Source organism: Catharus ustulatus, chromosome 5, assembly GCF_009819885.2.
Source record: "Catharus ustulatus isolate bCatUst1 chromosome 5, bCatUst1.pri.v2, whole genome shotgun sequence".
In the NCBI taxonomy this organism is placed as follows: domain Eukaryota; kingdom Metazoa; phylum Chordata; class Aves; order Passeriformes; family Turdidae; genus Catharus; species Catharus ustulatus.
The window spans coordinates 14,352,507-14,369,426 of NC_046225.1; the positions used below are offsets into that span (position 1 = coordinate 14,352,507).

The following is a 16,920-nucleotide window of genomic DNA, read 5'->3' on the forward strand; positions in this document are numbered from 1 at the left end:
ATAAAGAGTGCTCGAGAACTAGCAACTGGCTGCTACTATGGACTACTTTTTAAATATTGTGATATTCCCATTTTTAAAATGTTTGTTCATTTCTCAGTATTAATTTTCTGCATTCTCTGGGATGCAAAGTGCATGGCATGAAATGTGGTCACTAGGTTATTGCCGCTAAGTTATTTGAGATGGTTTGATAGAGAATTAACTCAGTGTGGCCAGTTTTCAGACGCTTAAATTGTTAATATTCCTTGCATAATTTTTTTTTCAAATACTTTCTTTGTATAATTTAACTGTAGCTATGTCTAGACATATTTCCTGGATATGGCTAAACAATTTTGAAGGTAAATTATGACCTGGGTTTTTTTGCACTTTCACACAAACATAGTATCATTCCATTATGTATGTTAGGAGAAATGGGAACTGCAGACATCTGCAATACAGTTTTCATCGAATTTGCAAACTGCTGCCCCTTTGTAAAATTAGTTACTTCCCAGAAATGTTTTCCGGCCTTAACTTCCATTTGCAATCAATTTGTGCAGTGCACCCATAGAATACATTTATATTGTTCCTGCTTGTACCCAATAGTTCTAGTTTGAAAAAAAAATCATAGGACTTCTCCCTTTATGCTTTGCTATCTTCTAGGTTTTAATGTGTTCATTCTATTTGCCTTAAGGTCCTCTTGTATAAGGCTGTTGTTCAAAGCACTTATTTCTTCTCACAGAAAATTCTGCCTATACTCCCTTTCTTGGAAGATTCTGTGGTGTTAACCTTAGAATCATTTAAGTTGAAAAAGGCCTCTGAGATCAAGTTTGACCTGTTCTGTTTACCTTTCGTAAAAGGCAGCTGCTTTGTCCCATTCTTCAGTCAGCAGTTCCATTTGTAATGCAAATTCACCTGAGCTTCAGAATGGTTTTTTAAATATATGTTCAGACTTCTTTGCAGTAAAATGTTCCATTACCCTAGTTCAATCTGTTACTGTTCTCTTTGTGTAGCTGCCTGCTCTTGCATTACTGATTTCTCCTGCCTCTCTTCAGTAGAGGGTTGAAGTGCTGCTCTCTTCCCCTGAGAGCAGCCTAACTCCTCTGGAAGTTGTAGTAGATCGTGTATTTTGGGTCGGTGCTGCTCTGAAGGGAGGAGCTAAGATTTTGGTATCTCAGTACAGGGAAATCTTAGGGTTTTTCAGTGCTTCAGGGGTGAGAATTCAAATTTATGACTAAGGGACAAACAAATGAAAGTGCTAGTAATTTGTTGTCTTAAGTAATTTTTAAGAGCCGTGTGCCCTGTTTCTGTTCTTATGAAAACCTTAGTCCACACCCTTAATCAGATGGGGGTTTTTTTGTTACTTTTGTCACTATTTTGTATTTTGTGTTATGACTAAAAACTTTGAATGCAGAACATACTATTTGTTTGAGTGAACATGGGAAGTTGTAGTGGCTTTTGTTATGTCTGAAAGTTGTTTTTTTCCCCCAAAAGAAGTTACTGAGTGTTTTCAAAAGCACTCCAAAAGTTACTTGTATTGGTTGGTTATCATCTGCCAGATTCCTACTTAGAAGTATCCCTACACAGTTCCCTTGTGCCCATGGGACCTCCTCTTTAGTTACTTACTTGTCCATAAAGTGAAGAAACATTGCAGTGAGAAAATTTGAAGTGCTTCCCTAAAGTTATAAAACATTTGTTTTCACTAAATGAGATTTGCACTTCTTTCTAAATGTGCAATGTGCCGTGTTTATACTTTATAGTATTTTTTGCTGGTTTTTGGTTCTTTAAATGCACTGTTTCTTTTTTCACATCTGCACTATAATATTCTAAGCTACTGATAATTTGAGTTGTAAAGTATCCTGGTTAAAAAAAAAAAATTAAAAAGTCCCTCATTCTTCTTTCAGAATGCTGGAATTTTGATAATACTTGCAGCAAACCATGGATTTTCTGCAATTCACTTTTAAGGCCAGACTATCTAGATGCAGTCTGTTTCAGTATGTCTGCAACTAAAACTTTACCTAGCTTAGGTACCAGAAATAGACAAACAGAGGCAGAAAGCTTGTTTTGGGCTACATTATTGTTTTTTGATACTGTCAGCCTGGTCCCCACTCCAGAGCATAAACTCAGTAATTTATTTGTAGCTTTTTGATCTTCAATGTGCTGTCTGCCAAGCTCAGGGGAAGTAACAGGTTCAGACTGGAGCCAAGTCCCTGTAGGTGTGAAGGATTTCCCCTGATACCAGGAATCTTCTCAGAGTTGCAGTGCCTTTGTATGGCATTCCTGTGGATTATGACAGCCATGGAGTGAGATTAGGTCTCTGCAGGAGAATACTACTGCACTTAGGGTGTATTTGCCTTCCCTTCCTCCACTCTTGACTGCTTCTTAAATGAGTTATGAACCCAATTTTTCTTTAAATCAAAGATCCAAAATTTTACACCTGTTATGGCTGATTTCAGTTGGAGACAGTATTCCTTCTGGAGCAGTATTCCTTCTGGAGATTCCTGTTGAGATGGAATCCCTTGTACCAAACTAAATTTAGATAACTTCCTGCTGTGGGTAGGTTTACTATGAGTTTTAGACCTTTATTCCATACTTGCACATATGAAACTCCATGCTAGACTGCACTGTCATTCTGTATTTGCTGGTTGATCATTCTGCTTTACAAAAAGACGGTTTTTAATTTTTTTCTGAAGTTCCAGTGGATAGGATGGTTACTACTTAAAACATCCACAGCATAGCAATCCTTCTCTAATGAGTTTTAATTTTTGGATGTGTGTGTAAAGTGTTGTGGGTAAGGTCAAATGACCTCATTTAACAGTAGGACTTAAAAATGTGTGACTGAAAAGAAAACTGTCCAAGACTGTTCAGCATTTCTGTCCTTCTCTGAAGCAATATATACCTCTTGAGTATGACCTACCTATCTAGTGTTCTTCACAGAACATACTAAAAAAAAGCGCATATGGCACAGCAAATGGGAAAACAGTGTTTCTTTCTTCCAGAGAGACTTTCCTAGTAAACAGTCTGTGACAAATTCCTGATGGTTTCTGCAGGTAAATTTTCTAGAATGAAGAGCTGTTTTCAGCCACATTCTACAGAATGAAGTATTCAAAGACTGTTGTCAGTTTTTTTCCTTTCCTTTTGCTTATTTTTCCTGCCACCCGGAGTTAAGCAGACAATATTTTCTGAATTTGTAATTGAGTCAGACAGTTGTGGCTGACAATTTCACAGAGATTGAGCATTTGGCAGGTTATTTATTTGTCTGTCAGGCTGGATGTACCTGACTATGCAAGTGCTGTGAGCAGATGCAGAGGTGGGAGTGTGATGGGCAGGTTGGTGGTTGCTTAAGTACCACGGACAGGGGCCCCTCCATACGTGTCCAGACCATCCATGACTTCATCTGTTGGGAGTGTTGTATGTGGGCAGTTCTGCACAGCCTTGACCCTCTTGCAGGGATCATTATGTGGGTTTCTTCATCTCTTGGTGCTTTTTTCCTGTGAATCCATGTCCTAAAGCTCTTGGTATTTCACAGTGTGTGCCATTGTACCCCTTTTCCTCCATTTGGCAGTAGGCTTATATGCACACTTACCACTTAATTGTCCTCTTTTGTGTTCTTCATCTGACTTCAACAGATTTCAAAGACAGACTATGAGGGCATTCATAAAGCTGACTTTCCCTGTTTACCATTCCATGGATTAAATTTCAGCTCTACCTAACTTTATTCTTGTTGTAATTTTGAAATTCTACCTGAATTAACTGTGTACGTCTTAGAAGATATTGCGTTGGTTTCTCAGCAGAATCAAATAGAAGGGTTCCTTTTTAACTGTATGGGGAAATGATAATCAGGATACCCAATTCTAGAGAATACCAAAATGGACCAGTCACTAAGACCACTTCATGAGTTGGTTGGTGAATCATTCTGCCAAATGAAGTTTAGGTTGCATCTTACGTGACTCAGTTGTCATCATGTGCTCCCTTCGGAAAGTGGCAATGGGACACAGCTCACTGACATTGCCCAGTGTGTGTTGTGCTGCTCATGTAATCCAAACAGGAAATTTGCAATGGCAGTATAAGAATCTGTATTTGAGCATTGTGAATACTAATCCTTGACCCACTAAGGATTTGCTTTTCTAGATTTACTTTCCTACATATTCTTTATAGTTTGGTTTGAGTGTTTAGTTGTCTTTATTTTAATTGCATACAATGTTCTAACACCTGGGCATTGATTAATTTTTAATGTTTTAATCTGGAGCAGAATAGTCTGAAGGAGGTTCTATAAAACTTCTGGCAAGGATCTTTTGGACCTTTTTTCAAACTTCCCAGTCTTCCCAAAGCTTGTTTCTTTCACTTTATTTGAACAAAGAGCTTATAGGATACTAAAAGATAGGAACTTTTAGTGTTTGCAGGTTTCATTCTCTAATAGAGCTTATTCTGCAACTTATCTCACATCTCCCCAAATCCACAACTGACTCTTCCTGAGGGATGGACTGTGCTCCTTTTAGACTCTTCAGGAACTGCTGTTTAAAAGAATGGAAAACTTCTCTGGCCTAATGGACTGAAATGAGATTTCTTGACCGTTTAAGGAGGTGGCTGATTAAGACCACAGAGGCACCTCCTTAGGTGGTCGTTGCTTCACCCGAGCACACAAGTGTGCTGTTCACAGTGGGTCCTTTGAGCCTGCTGCTGTGTTCTCTGTTAAGCTGCTAATGTGGTGTCCCTCCTCTGGCTCACTTGGAACTCGCCAAGTTTCTTTTGGACATGCTTCATTTTTTCTGCTGGAACTGGTGCATCACTGCTATTAACTGGTTCTCTTCCTTCCTAAGTGAAGTGATGGCTGAAGCCCAAGCTCTGCTACTTCATGTGTTGACAGTTCCAATACTTGGAATTATGTAGAGGCACACAGATTCTCAGTCCTGGTAACTAAATGGTAGGACATGGCAGTTATGGAAACAGAATTTTGGAAGTTAAGCCAGCCTTCTTTCTCCTTGCCAGTTGTTGTGAAAACATATTTGGATAGCTGTAAAAGACAATGGCTAAACAAGAAAAAGCCTTTTCCTACGCAGGAAAGTTCATGTATTGATAAATATTTAATTTCTGAACATAGCATTTCTTTTCCCTGAAACTTAGTTTTATAATCTGCTACTTGGAATAATACATAATTTATTGAGAACACCTGCTTTGAAAAGCTTAGTTTTTGTAATAACTGTGTTGTAAGAACTAGCTAAGCACATAGACAAAATTATGTGTGAAGAAGAGTCTAGCCACTACTTTTAATTTCATAGTTGGCTGAGTCAGTAAAATTAAAAACAGCTTTATGAGAAAAGTAGGAGGAGTAAAACCAAATGCTGTTTGATTTCACAGCCATTTGAATCTAGTAGTAAAGTTGATGAAATGGAAATTTGATGAGGTATACAAACATCTCAGAATCATGTTTCATGCTGAAGCTGTGATGGCAGCAAGAATTCTCAGCTTTCTGTCAGTACATATGTCCTCTTCTGCACATGCTTTCCAGGGGAAAAAAACTGAGCTGCTTTTTCTTCCTATATGTGTTTACTGCCCTGAGCTGGGAGCCCTGTCAAGCCTACATCTGGGATGTGTTTGTAATTACACTGAATGTGAAACTACTTACAGTGAGTTTCTCCTCTATATCTTCACAAAAGACACCTTTAAAGGGCAGGAAAAATCATGTCTTATTTCAAGGATGTTAGCCTACTGCAAATGTAGCTGAAAACTTGGGTTGCATTTGTCACCCTGGTAGAAGTAGCAGTTAGAGTTAAATACCATTTGGAGACATCACAGAATGTAAACAAAATATCACTGAGTATGGAAAAGAGGTCAATGTTCAAGTCAATATTCAATTTAGGTAGGATTAATACAATAGAAAAGTGTTCTTTGGGTAAGTATCTTACTAGCTTATAAGGAGGCTAGTGATTGTAGAAGCTTCCTCCTCTAAGTGCTGGTCTTGTGCTCAGTCATCTCTCTGAAGCGTGGCCTCAAGTTGCCTTGGTCTTTTTTTCTTTTTTAATTTTTTTTGTTGTTGTTGTTGTGTGGTTTGAATCTTCTATGGTAGGACACCCATTAGTTGCAGTAGTAGCCTTGCCAAATATGTATGGAATTCTGTAGAATCTCTGGACTGTACAATGAAGTGAAGAAAAAGGGCTGTTAAATAGGCTGGGGAGAATTCCATTGAGAACATTAATTTTCCTTTGGCTTTCCAAATAATGTGGATTCCTGGAGTTGGGAGTATATGTCCATAGGTAAAGCTGTAACACACAGAGGACAGGAAAAATAAGAAAGCAATGGAAAGAAAACAGGAGAAGAGCTAAAGTATAATAGCAGTAAGGACAAGTGAGTGATTTTTCCATTTCAATTTTTATCCCTTTGTTCTTTTATTTTGACTTTCGTGGTCTTCTTGTATTCCAATTGTCACAAAATTTATAGTATTAGAAGCAAATATAAAAAAGCCACAAACCCTAGGCTTTTAGTGTGTTGTGCAGTAAGATTAGTCTAGAGCTGCAGGAACTGTCCTGAGTTACCAATACTGAACTTGCACTGATTCATTCCTATGTTTTCTTTTTTTTTAAAAAAAAAACTTTTCTAGAAAAGCACATAGAAGAAAGAAAATTTTGATTTTAATTTCACTCAGGTGATAAGTAATAAAACTGATTTTTAAAAATTGTTGAAAGACAATTATGATTGAGTCGTAATGATCTACATAAGATCAAAAATACAGGAGCAAACAATCTGGTATTTGCTAGTAGTGGACTGATGCTATAGAGTTGAGGTGAAATATAAATATATCTGTATGTGTGTGTGTCTATATGTATATACACAGGTCTGTGCTTTTAAAGAACAATCTTTACTTTGAGCAAAGTCAACTGGAATGGATTTCAGGTATAGTATTTATGAGGGGTGGATCTGCCAGCACCACCTCTACTAAAGGTTGTGTGACCCTTTCCATTTTAAAACTTAACTCTTGGTTGCTTTGACTTTTGCCAAAGTTCAATTCAGACACATTTTTTCATGCCAGATATCTGCTTTGGGTTGAAATTTTAAAAAGTTTCAGCCAAAGCAGTTCTGTTCCAAGAATAAGGCTAGTGAAAAGTATGCTGTTTTGCTTGTGTGAGAATATTCTGGTGTCCTTCTTTGATGCTCCAGTGCCCCCAAGCTCTAAAGCAAGGATTTGAAATTTGGCAATACTTCAGCCTTTGTGTTGAGGATGTGCCTTTTGCCTCCCTGTAAAAATCCACCCAAATTTCCAGACCAGTTTACAAGGCTTTGAAAGATTGCCATTTGCATGGGCTTAATAGGAATTTCTTAAAACTTCACAGTAAGCTTCCTTTAGATTCTGTTCACACTGGGAATGCTCCAGGCAGAGTAGAACTGCATATTTCATCCCACTTCTGCTAGGAGTTGTGACAGCTGGGTCTGGGCGCTGACATTGAGCTAGGAGTGGGCAGCATTGTGTCTTCTATCACCCCTGCCTATTCCCATGTCCTGTTCCTTCTCCCTGGTGACAGACCTGGGCCCTCTGGAAAAAGAAACTGTTTCATTCATCTGAAAGAGCATGACAGATGTGGAGGAGAAGAATTTGGGAGAGTGTGTGTGTCTGGTTTATACCATTCCTTTGGTCACAGAAAATGTGTGTATCGTACTGGCAAAACCATACTTCCTTTTCTACTGAATGTTCAGTTTGATTTTGTTGCAGTTAAACCTCAGTAGCTGAGTGGGTATCAAGGTTGGAATGAACTATGTGAATATCAATTAAAAAAAAAAGGGTGAGACTCAAATGTCAGTACAGGAATGTTATTTAGAAGGCAGAAATCCAGAGCTCACTTTTTTCAGATGTTGATGTCTGACTCTGACGTTTGCACTGTAGCCTCCAACTTCACAAGTGTTGTGTGTTTTGTCCAAGAGGCAACTGTTTGACTGGAATGGGGAAAGGGGCCTATTCTGAAGATGAATCCAGGATTTGTAGGAGTAAAGGTTATGTATTCATCTGTTAGGGAAGTTGAAAAATGTGGAGTGAGGAAAGCAGAGATTTGGGGAAATAAAAAAAAGTCTTTGTGGCTAAGACAGTCCAGTGGTGCTTCATGACTTGAGTGCTCTGTGTGCTCAGTTGTGGTGTTTCTGCAAGAGGCACTCAAGTGACTTGACTGTTCCTAGGTGGCTTCTCAGACTCTGTGTTGTGGCTAGCTTGAGTAGTTGTATCCATTTGCAGATATGCAGAACTGCAAGTGAACTCAGTGGGAGCTAAACCTGCTGTAAAATCCTGTATTTCACTTAAGACAGTAAAACCCAGCTCAGAGTATGTGAAGTTTGACATCTGGAGCCAGGGAGCCTTTTAGTTTAATTAACCTAATGCCTCAGTTACCAGTTTTACAGGTGAAGGACTGATTTGTCCTATCCCTGTAGAAAGACTTGGGGAACTTGTTTCCTTTGTAGTAGGACTGAAAAATAATGTGCTATAAATAGAGCATATAACCACCTCTCTTGATAAGGAATGAAACAAAGCATTGAAAAATATGCCATACTTTTATCTTTCATACCTTTTTTTTTTTACTGTGTAAACGATTCTATTTCATACTGATCAAAAAAAATCTCAGTATCTTAGCTCTTGAATTCAAATTTTCCACTTTGAATTAGCAAATTTGTAAACACTGAGAATTATATTAAAATGCAAGTTTAATTCACAATAGCCTTTTAATTCTCTTCAAAATCAGTCATTTGACCTTAACAGTAGTTGAATAAAGTGTTAGGATGATCCTCCTCCTCCTCTGTTTACTGTGAAGATGGAAAGCATCCTTTATTAAGCTGTTTACTGCCTCCTTGCCATGATAAATTTCCCCTTTGTAAAGCTGCTTCAACAAGACATCTTTTTTTTAATCCCCTTGTAAAGACAACCATTACCTGAAGTTTCCTAGGGGGAAAAAAAAAAAAAGATTTTTAAAGGTTTTGAAAGGGACAGTGCTACATCAAATAAGTGACTGTGTGTTTGTGGAAATGTCTAGCTCTCAGAGTGAAATGATTTGCTGCTAAGGTTTAGTCAATTTAATGCTTTGGAAATAATTTGTTGGAGAGTCTGCAGCAGTGGAGAGTTTTGGGTTGTGGTTTTTTGTTGTTTCTCTTTTTATTCTTGTTTTTTCTTTTAAGGTGGAGGTGTAAAAGATTTTTTTTGTTTGCTACTTTAAGCTGAAGTAGTTGTCAAACTTTTTTCCTTATTTTGGGATCGTTTTCTCAGGGTGTCTGCTGCCTCTGATCCAGTAGCTTTCAGATGGATCCTTTGAAAGTTTCAGCATAAACAAGGCATTTGACAAGATGTACCATGCAGTAGTTTTGGGAGAAAGATGGGAATTTTGACTGGCTCAAAGCAAATATGTCTCCTTAGGGGAACTTAGCAGCGCTCTTATTTGCTTAGCTGTGTGAATCTACTTGCTAGTGGACAATTGTTTTGTGTTTTGTTTTCTTTCCCCCCCAAGACTTCTGTTTACTTGTGTACTCTTCCATGTATGTTTTGAGCTGTGCTTTGAAGTTGGGCTGCTAGCTTTAAATAAAAGTTGTAACCATGCTCTGCATGGGATGCAGCTTGATTTCAGCAATCTGTTGGGTCAGTGATGTGGTTTAGAGTTAACAAAATGCTGTTCTTTGCTTGCCTTGACATTGGTTTGTGTAGGATTAAAATTGAAAAAGAAAAAAATCATCACACTGGGTATGTTGTATAAAAGGCGTCAAATGTGATTAGAATGTGACTTAAGGGCTGTGCAGCAATTATTTATTGGCCAGGCATCTGTCTTGATGCATGAGATGAAGTTTCAAGTATCCTCTCTTTTTTTCCTTTGTCACCTTCCTTTTCCTCTTCCGCACTCCCCCTAATAATCCAAGGAGTTTCTGAAAAGCCAGAACTTTGTGAGCATTTGGTTTCCCATGTAAGTCACTGTAGTATATTGTACTTCAGAGTACCTAAAAATAACTAAACCGATTTAAAATGCATATTTTGTCATTTTTGAGCATTGTTCTTCAGTAAGAAGGTCCAAATGCTACATTTTTACTTTCTCAAATTTATACTGGTCTGTATTCTTTTATGTTGATCTTTATTGATTAGGACACAAAATGAATAGATTCTGAAAGGCAAAGGCAAACACAACTGCAGACAGCCAAATTAATTTGTATACATTTACGTGAGCAGTAAATTAGCTATGAGTATTCAACTCTTCTTTCAAACTAATTTGAAAAATTAACTGAAATTTTATTAAATAGGTTTAATATGTGATCATTTACATGAAGTATGTGAACTGTTTCTGAAAGTTTTGCTCTTTTGTCTTGTTTTTGACAGCAGCTGGAGTTAGTGGAACCCAGTGGCTGGATCCATGTTCCTCTAACAGACACTCACAAGAAACCCATTCGCACCTTTATGATCCAGATTGCTGTTCTAGCAAATCACCAAAATGGAAGAGACACTCATATGAGGCAAATCAAAGTGTACACCCCTGTGGAGGAGAGCTCCATTGGTAAATTTCCCAGATGTACAACAATTGATTTCATGATGTATCGCTCCATCAGATAAAATTTCCTCATGAGGAATAATGAAGGTATTTTTTCATGACCATATCATTGCTAAGTATTCAGATACTTAAAGAGCAGGGTTTACTTCAGTGTAATTATATCTTTATGTTTATACTTTGTACAATTTTGAAATAAAGATAATTTTATGTTACACTGTGTTTTAGTCTGTAATTTTGTTTCTTTTTCTAGGGATCTAAGTGTTCTTGTACTCTCTGAGAAGAGAAAAAAAATAATCCAGACACTCTTAAAAGAATGTGTTTGACTGGGTGGGAATCAATAATTAATTTGATATAATACAGGTATTTTGGGGGATGACGACTTCTCCTAATGATCATGCATGGAAATAGTTTATTCCTCTACCTAAAAATTGCTCTTTGAAAATTTGCTCCTCTTCTTGAACGGACATGATATAAAGACATTACCAGTAGTATTTCCCCAGTATTGCTTATGCTAATGTATTGTGCCCTTTTCTCTAGAGGGTTGTTTCTGTGTGCATGGATTTGGCCTTCTCTGTAACTGCAAAGTAAATCAGAATCACAGAATATCTCCAGGGGGAAGGGACATGGAAAGATCATCAAGTCCAATTTGCTGCTTCTTGCAGGAGTACCTAAAACTGATCTATATGACTAAATGTTGTCCAGATGCTCCTTGAACTGTAACAGGCTTGGTGCCATAACCATTTTCCTGGGGAGCCTGTTCTAGTGACTGATAATGCAGTGAAGATGACAATGACATGAAGAAAAACATTTGCAAATTATTCAACTTAGTTTACACATTAGTATAGATACACTTCAGTGTAGGTCATCTAGAACATGATAGCTGTTTAAAATAATGATTTAGGAATGTTCTGGCGCCCTACAGCAATGCAGGAATGAATGTGGTGGTCCAATGCACCTTGTAAAGGACTGAGAAATCGAGTATAACACAAGCAATCTCATGTTCAGAGCACAAAATCCTTTTAATGTGTGTTTTAAAGTAAAGGGCATTGCAAGGAAAATATGTGCTCTGTCTACTTGCTGTGAGTAGAAATATTTAACACCTCTACTAATGTCTCATAATCTAATCACTTGTTATTTAATCTTTTAAAAAATGGAGTAGATTTTAGGAAGAGAGGTTGTTGAAGGCTTATTTTAAAATGTTTGATACTGATCAAACCCATTCTTCCTCATAGCACCATGAAAGATGATGGTCAATCCAGAGTAATCTCAGCCAAGGAAAACTTTTGTCACTCTTCTTAATTGTGAGCAAGGAAAAGCTAATAATAGTCAAGGCTCATCAAACAATGATACATCATCCTGCAGAGGAGAAAGGAGATGAAATGGAGGAAAATGGGTATGTTCAAAGAAGGGAAAAGATTTAACTGTTGAATTTTGTTTTATATACTTGATGAAGTTGTTGACTGAAAAGTTTTATCTGTGGCTTAATTCCACAGTACTTAGGAGGGCCATTAAGCAGGGCATTTCCTGATAAAGAACTTTGTAGAGAAGTGCATGGCTAGTTTGGGGTTTCTATTTAGATGTGGATTCAGTCATTTCAGGAGGACCTTAATGACACTTTAACTTTCCCTGTAGAGGATGGATCAAATGCAGAATTCCTCTTCAGCAGAAGCTGGCTGAGCTTGTGCCTTTTACCAAGTCTGTCACTTCTGTGAATTTTCTTATATGATGTCAGGGAGTTGTACATTCCTATTCACTTAGCTGAAGCCAATTACGGACTTTTGATGTCCACTTCATTATTCTTCTGTTTCAAAAAAACAAACCAGTGAACCTCTTCTGGATTTATCTGATTACTTTTGGTAAGCTTTGGATTGTTTTTAAGAAAGTTTTACTATTGGGGAAGGAATCTGTACTTACTTGAAAACAAGTGCAGTGGCCATTCTAAATCCATATGGAATATTTTCTCTGTTGTTTTGTAACAATTGTAGATACTTTGCGTTGCACTGGTATTTAACATCTGTGGAAGTGCATTTGGTTTTTAACATTTTTGGGACTTGGTCACATAAGGTTGCTGATTTTTAAGTGATGAGATCCTAGATGTGTATGTTTGAAAATAAAGCAAGTTGCTGCCTTTGTGTATTGACTAGTACAAGTAATATTGGAATAAAAGACAGACAAAATGGAAGATGTATTTTTCCTGAAAAATCATGACTTGGCAGTGATCTGACTCATCACTTTGAATAGTAGTAATTTAGGGGATTTTAAACCTTTTCTTGGAAGGTCACTTGGCCTTTCTGCCTCACATAACAGAAATTTGATTCCCAATGCAAATGTAAAAACCATCATTTTGATGAAACTTTAGCTTATTTCCTTTGCTGCCACTGAGAAGAGGGAGGTGACTGAGTGGCCAGGATCTTGTGGAATTGTTGACATGTAGGACAGTACCAGTGTTTTGACTAAGTCATGTCTGTGTGTCTTCTTAGCATCAGAGCGTAAACAAAGAAGGCAGATGGCAGGAGAGGGAGAAAAGAGATATTTGCTGCTCCTGGTTTCTAAAATGGAGAACAGCAAAACATTTATATTTTGTTTAAATTCACATGTGGAATCTCTGGCAGAGCTGGAAGTTGAAGCCATATCATGACTGTCTATCTTCTCTCTCACTGTGAAGTTGATTTTCAGATAATGATCCTGTTTCAAAGACAAATTTTTCAGTAATGCAATTTCTGTATGTAATTCCATTTAAAAGTTTAAACTGTACTTTGGGTTTTGCTTTTCTGGTTTAGTCTGTAGGGGAGATGCTTTTGCCAGCACTCTGACTATAGATGCACCACTGAAACTCTTCAGCTGAGCCTTGGTGCTTATTCTTACCTCCCTGAAGTGAGTTTTACTGTTGGTACTTGTTTTTCTTCATCTGTGTTAAAACACTTTAAGGGAAGTAATTGAAACATTATTTAGTCTTGAAATCTGTTTATAGGTTAGAGACAGCCAGATGCTGAGATTGCCAGTACTGATTAGCAAAAACACATGAACTTGGGCATAATGAATGAAGTGGTGGAAGAGGCTGAAGGACCATGGAGAGCTACCAGATTTTGGGAAGGCCAATTGTTGCCTCACCTAATAGGGCAAGCCACAGCTTTAGGCAGTAGGTCATTGCTTGAAAAATCCCCACCTTTCACACAGCAGTAGCTAGCAATTATTGTATTTGTCTGGTCTTAAGAACTGCAAGTGAAACAGGTGCTCAGGCAATTCATAGCACCTGAAGTGATTCAGGGTGATAAGGCTGGACCTAGTAATTACAGCTGCATTGCACTACACCCTGTAAAGAAAGAAGGAGAGTCAGAACTACTCTAGTGAACTTCTTAGGTAATCCCAAAGACTTCAGCCATTCGTCAACCATTAATATGTGTCTTTGCTTCTAAATGGTGAGTGGGTTTTTCTGTAACCTGTATTTTCAGGATGGGCCTGCTTAGTGATACACAAAAGAAGAGTTCATTGCTCTGCCAGGCCTAAATGAAAGAATAAAAGGTCATGATAGTGTAACTGTGTTTTGCTGTGTAAATGAGTTATGGTGATAATTTTTAGCGGATGTTTTTCTTGAATTTACTGGCAGCTTTAGGAGAATGTATCTGAATTCTTTGGGATCACTGGATGACCCAGACTGACCTCAGCATGTGCTTGCCTGCATGGATGAAGTAGAGGTTTGGGGCTCTGAAGAACCCATGGTTTTAACAAGCAGTGTAGTGCTGTGCTTTCAGACCCTGACTTGTTTAATTCCTGGTATAAACTTTGTGCTCTAATTCCTAAATTTTGTCATTCTGTGTTAATGGTTATTTAACACTGATGCATTGATTTTAAGAATGCTTTGCATTCCTTTACGTGTATACACAAAAAAATAGCTATTTATTTAATATTTAACTACTATACTACTTCTTTAATTAAATGCAATAGTCTTTTGTTGGAGCAAGAGATAATAATCTAAATGCAATTAAAATGTTCATAGTATTAAGAATATGTCCCTCTAAAGATGGGATTGCTGAGGCTTACAGGCAAAGGTATTGGGTGGTCTGCTGTTGGTTTGGAATACTTAAGTGTTCTGGTTTAGATCAGAAAGGTGTTAAGGTGCTTTTATAAAGCTGCATAAAGCATCATTAAACATTGTTCATGGAAGCAAATTGAAAGTCATCCTTCACGTGACATATTTGCTGTAACTCCAGGTTGACATTTCAATGAGCTGTTTTACGTCAGCCTAACAATTGCCTGTGACAGTTTCTCCATTTGCACCAAAGAATAAACCTCTCTTGCAGCAGTCAACAGTATTAGCATGGTTTAGTTTAATGGAAGAATGGAAAAAAAAAGCCCCAACCCTAAAGCCCAGGTAATAAAAATTATGCTAATACTTGATGCTGCTAGAAGATATAATCCAGACATAATTATATATGAAGTGGGAAAGTAAGTTCAGGATCACTGGAAACATTAAATACCTGAACTCTGATCCCACTGAAGCAAATTACTGCTGTTAATTATAAATAACTATATGATTACAATGATAATTATAAATAACTGTAGGAGAACAGTTTACCCAATATTTAATACTCTACTTTAAGGAAATTAAATGAGATCAGTGACTTCCCAGTTATATAGATAAAAAGAGACAAACTTGGAGCAGTTTCAGAAGCTTCTTTCTCAAATGCTTCTTTCAGTATATAAAATTAGGAGTAAATCCCATACACATACAATTGTTGAAATCTTTTACAATTATAAAGTAGAAATTCTGTGTATAGAGGTGAAAGCGTCAGAGCTCTGCAACACTTCACTTTTTTCATATTTAATATTGTTGAATATATGACTGATATTGTGTAGGTGACAGCGTCTACCTTTAAGAATGATCTAAACAAAATTCCTAATGTCTGTTTCATTTCAATATTTACTGTGTTTCTGTACTGGCATATAATCTATAATGTGAAGCAGCAGAGAGGAAAACTTCTATAAACACTCTCATTCACCCTAGAAAAAAACTACTATGACAAGCAAATAATGTAGGACAAAGTAATGTCTGGGCATTTTAATTAGAAAACACCTCAGGAAAGGGATTGCCGTGTTCTCTGCACTTGTACATTTCCTATAAAAATGTGTTTCTCTCTTTGCTTAAACTGATTAGAAATTTCAAGTAAAAGATGAGCTTACTGCCCTTTTGCAAAAGTTTTACCTATTTTTCTACACAACTGCTTCAGGTTACTGTCCTGTTGCCATTGAAAATCGATATAAAATAAAGAGGTGTTCATTCTGGTGCTTCAGAGTAGAATCTATAATCTGGGGCACTCGTCTCTGAATAGAATTTCTATTAGGAACAAATAAATCCATACAATCTAATATTTCAGTTGTATTTTGTTTGGTGTGATTTAAAAAAAAAAAAAAATTAGGATGTTTTTATCTTTAAATGCAGTGTGATTTTTTTAATGTGAGACCTGCTAGGCCAGGATCTTGTGACCTCTTGCATTCAGTATTAAAGCTTATTCTACTTTTAGTTGAGACTAGTCTTAAATATTTCCGATGTTATGCTTCTTTATTTGTTCTGTCTGGTACTATTTCCCATTATTTGGCAGTTGACAGGGGAGAATTACAGCACTTTGTAAAGGTGCATTTTTCCATTGGAAAGTCAGTGAGAATACTAGTGAGACAAAAGCTTAAACTGAAATCTTACTGAAAGCTTCCAGGCTGTTGTTAATCTTCTAGCAGAGATAGCTCAGCTCTCACTACAGGTTATGTATATCTTCATTCTGTTTGATTTTCTATCATTAATTTATTGAAAAACCAGGAATCTTTATATTCTGTCACTTCTCAACTGTCTCAAGTTATTCTAAACCTTCCTAATAGTTAAAGATGTGAATCTCAGTGGGAGCACATATCCTAAGATGTTACTGTATCCCACATTCCCAATCCTTCTGTATTTCCATGCTCTGATTATTCAGTGTAGTTTTTTAAGGCCTTACAGTAAAGCAATGAGGTAGGTAATAAAAAAAAAAAAATTCTTTTAGGTTTTTTTTTTTTTACTTCTTCCTAACCTCATTTTTCTACCTGCAGTAACAATTTGCTTTTAATTTTTCCTTTTTAGTGATGGGGTTTTTTTTTTGTTAGTTTCCTTCATTTTCATATTTTATGAAGGCTTTTTATCAAATAGTTGTACTTCTAAAAGGAAGTAAGTTCATCTGGGTACACCTGAAAAAAAGCAGGAAATTGTCTGTGATATTTACCAACAAATGTTTGTCTCATCCCTGGATCTCTCAGAAATATTTTTGGCTATATAAATGGCTATTTAGACTGTTTTCCTCCAGATACTGCATTTTTCATTTCTTCTAGATAGAAGAATTAACTGTGTTCTCATGTTAACCAAAGGCAACCTCATTAAACTCATGGAACAGTGCAAGCTGGGAGAGAGTCAGTTCTTGCATAT

General features: G+C 37.0%; 1 protein-coding gene across 9 annotated transcripts in view; it reads left to right on the forward strand.

The window, feature by feature from the left end:
* Positions 1-10,684, forward strand: part of ANAPC10 (anaphase promoting complex subunit 10) — a 32,384-nt gene extending 21,700 nt beyond the window's left edge. For 8 of the 9 annotated variants that reach the window (XM_033059796.2, XM_033059793.2, XM_033059792.2 and 5 more), the window contains one exon: positions 10,304-10,684. In XM_033059796.2, coding sequence (XP_032915687.1) covers positions 10,304-10,534 — 231 coding nt within the window. In that variant the 3' untranslated portion in view covers positions 10,535-10,684. The remainder of the gene's footprint in view (positions 1-10,303) is intronic. The other variant, XM_033059799.2, reaches the window with a different exon arrangement.
* Positions 10,685-16,920: the final 6,236 nt, after the last annotated feature.